The sequence below is a fragment of the Rhinopithecus bieti genome, unplaced genomic scaffold (assembly GCF_001698545.2).
Source record: "Rhinopithecus bieti isolate Rb0 unplaced genomic scaffold, ASM169854v2 scaffold_5882, whole genome shotgun sequence".
Lineage (NCBI taxonomy): Eukaryota > Metazoa > Chordata > Mammalia > Primates > Cercopithecidae > Rhinopithecus > Rhinopithecus bieti.
In genome coordinates this window covers 450,295-456,036 of record NW_016805188.1, presented here as the reverse complement: position 1 = coordinate 456,036, position 5,742 = coordinate 450,295, and the positions used below count along the sequence as shown (strand labels likewise).

At 36.2% G+C, this 5,742-nt stretch overlaps 1 protein-coding gene across 1 annotated transcript in view; it reads right to left on the bottom strand.

Moving 5' to 3' along the window:
* Positions 1 to 5,742, bottom strand: part of ITGB8 (integrin subunit beta 8) — an 81,166-nt gene that overhangs the window by 24,318 nt on the left and 51,106 nt on the right. The window contains 1 exon segment of the mRNA XM_017871549.1: positions 5,014 to 5,172. Coding sequence (XP_017727038.1) covers positions 5,014 to 5,172 — 159 coding nt within the window.

Sequence of the window (5,742 nt, the reverse complement as noted above, 5' to 3'; positions counted from 1 at the left end):
TTTTTCAATAATAATGGCAACAAAAAGTTTACCCAAAATATCTAATTTAATGAGAATATTCCATTCTATAAAAATTTTTATCAAATTTGAATTTTATTGTGTCACTTTTGCAAGCCATAATTTTGCCCCATTTGAAAGGCAAACAAGCAGAGCCAGGCTACTTTGAGTCTGCCACAGGTGATTTCTACATGCAATTTTGCTTTTAATTAAAATAATTCCAACTAAATATTGTTTGCAGAGATCCTTTCCAGGCCACTTTTTTTGAGAATATGAGAAGCATTCAAATTAGTTCTCCTATAAAAGTACTATTAAAATGTTCTCAGGTCGGGCTCAATGGCTCACGCCTGTAATCCCAGCACTTTGGGAGGCCAAGGCAGGTGGATCATGAGGTCAGGAGATCGAGACCAGCCTGGCTAACACAGTGAAACCCCGTCTCTACTAAAAAATACAAAAAAAAAAAAAAAAAAAAAAATTAGCCGGGCGCAGTGGTGGGCGCCTGTTGTTCCAGCTATTCAGGAGGCTGAGGCAGGAGAATGGCTTGAACCTGGGAGGCATAGGTTGCAGTGAGCCAAGATCGTGCCACTGTACTCCAGCCTAGGTGACACAGTGAAACTCCATCTCAAATACAAAAAAACAAAAATGTTCTCATGGTGTTTACAATTTGAAGCAGATCATTCAGCAAGCTGAAATCAGGTACTTTATAGTTTTAAATGCCCCAAAAGATGGAACAATCGTTTTAAAAGCTGCACATGGACTTAAAACTTTCTAGTTGTTTTAAGTTGAGCACAAAATAAGTGTTCAATGAATTTGCATTTTTATTAGTATGTGTCTGAGACAAAGAAGTTGAGAAGCAGAGAAAGAGAGAGATTTAACATTTTCTGAGGTAGAAAAGGCCATGTCTCCATCGGAAAACAGCAAACAAAATTAACAGATCTCTTTATTAAAATATCACAATTATCTCCTCACATGGAATTCTGTCTGATCTCAACATTAGTTATAAACGTCTTCCAGACTTTGAAAATGTCAGAAATATCCCTTTCAGAAGGAATAAATGTAATAGCTTTATGAACGTTTGTTAACTCAGGTAGCAAAGTTATGGACTACATTAGCAAAGTAGCTTCTTAAGCTCCTTTATTCATCTGCAGTCCTGGAAAAATTAAGTATAATTCCAAGTAGTTAAGATTCATAGTAAAAAGAAAGCTTCCTAAATGGCATACTTAAAAGTCAAGTACATGTTAAAGTTGCATGAGGAGAGGCACAGTGTTGACTATTTTATTTTGCCAGTAAGAAAGCAAAACTGTTCTGTAATGCCTAATAGACCTTCTGCAATTCTGCCTCCGTACTATAAGATGCTGATCTACTCAGCAGCTAGTCTATCAAAATGAGCCTGCAGGAAAAGCAACCAACTATGAAGCCAGCAGTAAGGGGATTCTGAGAAGATATATGATAGGAGGGATAAAGAATCACTGGCCATAATGTGATGAGGCATATAAAAGGCTGCATGGAAAAACACTAAGCCTAAACCAGTAAATACTAGTGAATATATGGTATGCACTCGTACATGCAATAGGAATGTGGTAGGATCTTGCCAATTTGAATCTTGCTGTTTAAAACTGTGAGTCACATCAGCATCTGAAAATCCCATTGATAAGATTCACTGGATGACCTCCACATACTTGTTCCTTGGTGTCCTTTCATTGTTACTGAAGACCTTCATGCTATTCTTGGCCTCCACCAAGGGGTGGGTGATCAGTTTCTGGGAGGGCTCTGACTAAGGGTGGAAATAACCCTGGAGAAGCTGGGTGGGGAGACAGGGTGAAATTCCAGACCCTAAGGATTAATAATCTACTACACCATTAATAATTTTTGTATTAACATCTGCCATTTTAGAAAGAATGTCACATTTCAAATTGTCATTATTACCGGATAAATTATAAAACTATATTACTGCTAAAGTTTTTTTTATTCTGGCACTTGATCTTGAAGAAAAAGCAGTGGAAAATGTAATTTATTCAATAGTATAACATCATTTGCCAGAACCATATACAAATATCACAACGTATAAATAAAATGATTTTATATTATATAGTGTTTTATAACTTATGCAAGTCAAATCATCTGGTTATACTTTCATAAGTAAGACTGCAACCAGAAAGACAAGAAATGACAACAAGAACATTATTTTTCTTTTTCTTCTACGTTTCAGTCGACAGACTGTGGCAAAGAATGCAGATTTTAATATAAGCTTGAGACGGAATGGGGTCAGCTCTGTAATTTATTAATGTTTTAGCTGTTTATCCTCAGGCAACTTACTTCGCTTTTCTGACCCTCAGTCCTTCTATTTGTAAAAGAAGGCTAATTGTAACTACCTTATAGAGTTGTTGTAAAGATAAATTTGATGTTGTATGCAGAGTGATTGCTATAGTGCTTTCAGTTGAATACATACTCAATAAAATGGCAGTTTTTATTAGTCGAGGTTTCACATTGACCTTCAGGAAATAGTTATATGTATAAGCAACGGAACTCTGTCCCATGTAATTTAGACATATAAAGGGTTTTTTAAATCAATTATTTCCTTTTATAAATACAAAGCCCAAGAATCTTGGTTCAGAGTCTTGAACCAAGAAGCTCAGATAGCATTCAACATTACTGACATCGGCTGCTGGAGATAAAGCCAAGAAGCAAAGTGTTTGATTACTTGTCTTATACAAAATTTAAAATTCCTCCATAATGGCCAAATAGGGGAGGATAGAGGTCATTTTAAAATGCACAAATAAATATGCCTAGAGTCAAAGTCAAGGTAGCTTTCAATACAGAAGCTTCCAAAGCAGTAGCACATCTTGAATATATAAATTCATGGTCAAAGGATCAATCAAAATGCTTCAGCTTCTTTTACCTAACATGTAGGCAGTGACCCTACAAATGAAGGGAATGAGAATTTTTAGGAAGATAATCCCTTAAAACAAAGACCTGGGGTAAATAAAATAAAAGTATCCTTCTAAGGTGTTAACAAACACATTATTCCTTGGATTACTTAATATACTACAGCAGTGACATGTGGAAGGGTCATTCCTTTAAATACTGGGAACAATGACCAAGAAGGTAAAATAAGTTATTGATGTAATCATCCAATTTTCTGATATCATAAGAATCCAAGCCCTATCTAAAATTTGACTGGACTTATAACTTATTTCCATAAGGTTCTATAACGTGGTATATGTCTGAAATTATTACAGCATTTCTTTGCCTAGGAAATCCTCCCTAGATGAGCAATAGTATCCTTTCAAATACAATTATGGAGAGATGACTTCAATGACTTGGCAAAACTTCAAAAGAATAATACAATTTGAGAATAATGTCATTGTTATTTCTTCTTAAAAAATAAAAACCTTCTCTTTGTCTCACAATAGAATAATTCTTCCTATACTCTCTCCTACTCCCCAATAAATAAATTAGAACTCTACCACTGATCAAAAGAGGGTAAATAGAAGGAAGTGTAGATAAGAAATGACTAAGTAGAAGTAGGTGGGTCTGTCAAAGTCAAATAAGGCTGAGTAGAAGAGAATTAGGGAAAGACACTGTTGGAATAACTCCAATTCTTGAATTTTTGAATTCAATCTCTAGTTACCTTTTAAAATGTTTATATTTTGATACTACTTTCAAGAAACTAAAATGACCAAGGGTTGAACTTGTTTCATATGGTAATACAATTGCCACTCTAGAATTTCAACATATCTGGTAGGGTTTTACAGATGGACTGGTGATCTGTTTAAAATTTACCCATGGGAACCACACAAATTTCAGCATAATTTTCATGCTTCTGATACTGTGATTCCCAAACTGTATGTGGGGTGTCTTGGTGCACTGCAGCACACTCTGAAGGGTGGCAGGAAATAATTTAAATCTTCAAGAGAAATACAGTGACATTCAGCATGTATCAGGTACCAATGAAGAACTAGTTGGAGGGAGTTCATAGTTTTAAGATTACATTCGGTCTTATTCTTTTAAATGACATTAATCTTTGCCGAGCTGGTCAACTTGAAAATCAACATGGAAGAAGAAATCAGGGTAGTGATGACCCATCTTATTTCAGGATTTGAAAATTTCTCTTCGTAAGTTACTTACTAAAACTGAAACATGTCTCTCTACATTTGATACATTTGTATTATTTTTAAGGAGCTACTAAGTTGTTAAGACAAAAATAGTTGAGTTATTTGGACTTAACCACTTAAAAAACAGAACTATTAGGTATTTCTTTTGACCCACGAGTGTCATGGAATAAAATCACTGAGAGACTAGGGTCTCCTGAACTGAGAAAGTTGGAGAGGTTCTGTTTTAACATATGCAAGAATATATAAATAAGTGTCAACATCAGAAGTAAATGATGCTTTGGGCTGTTGATTCTTCACAACTAGAATTAGATAATGCCAGGGAAGATATGGTTCTGGGTGATTATATTAAATATATGATTCAGAGCTTATACTAACCCTCAGGAAGCAAGCCAGATAGTCGTTTAAAAAGAGACCTTAAGTAGATAAGATGCAGAGAGAAGTAAGGTACAAAATAGAGAAAGCCTGCTTTGTTTTACTCTCTTGTCTTCTTTCCTTGGTTTCTATTTAGTTTCTACCTACTGTACTGTGAGGCTTCCTCCTTAAAATGTTTGTAGATATCGACCCTGTAGAACTGGTCTGTTTGTATAAAGCAAAGGTATACTTTTTTCGCTTGTCCTAGAATTACATAAAAAGTAAAATCTTGTATCATTTTTATTTTCAAAAATTATACTGTGCTTTGTCATTCATCAAAGAGTCAGCTACTAGAAATTGTCAAAGTGTTTAATTCATATATTTTATTGATCAGTATTTATAGATTGCACTGTTCCATAAATTCTCTCTCATGGCTTATCCTTGTTTCTTTTTTAGGTAATTTCCTGGTACAAAAATAGTGGAGTTGCCAATTTAAAACCGTACTTTAGCCAAAAGAGTCATATCTACTAAGGGGCTACTGCTACATTACCATGGTTGTCGATTTGACGTAGACGTTGTTTTTCAGATGGCAGTTTCCATCATTGGGCACCACTATGCCTGCCAATTTGCTATCAAGAGCAAGATGAGATGTCTGATCTGTCATCACCAGCAGCAATCTTTTAGCCTCTTTTCGCCATCCAATATGACTCTTAAAAATAAACATGTAATTAGACTTTGTACAATAACATAGATCTGTACTGTGGTTTTTACCTCAAGTAAACATCATGTTTGAGTTGATGAACATTAAGTCAGGCTAGAACAATGTGCATGGGTACAACGCTGCTGCATAAATAGCTTTAACTTTCATTTGTACATCCTCTATTTTCCCACAGCCATGTAACCACACTGGCTCCTGGCTAGAGGTTTCTAGTGTTCCAGTGGAGGAAGAATAAGATAGATTAAAAAGTAGGAGAGGCCGGGTGCGGTGGCTCATGCCTGTAATCCCAGCACTTTGGGAGGCCGAGGCGGGCAGATCACGAGGTCAGGAGATCGAGCCCACCCTGGCTAATACGATGAAACCCCGTCTCTACTAAAAATACAAAAAAAAAAAAAAAAAATTAGCCGGGTGTGGTGGCGGGCGCTTCTCGGGAGGCTGAGGCAGGAGAATGGTGTGAACCCGGGAGGTAGACCTTGCAGTGAACCGAGATCCGAGATCGCGCCACTGCACTCCAGCCTGGGAGACAGAGCGAGACTCCCTCTCAAAAAAAAAAAAAAAAAG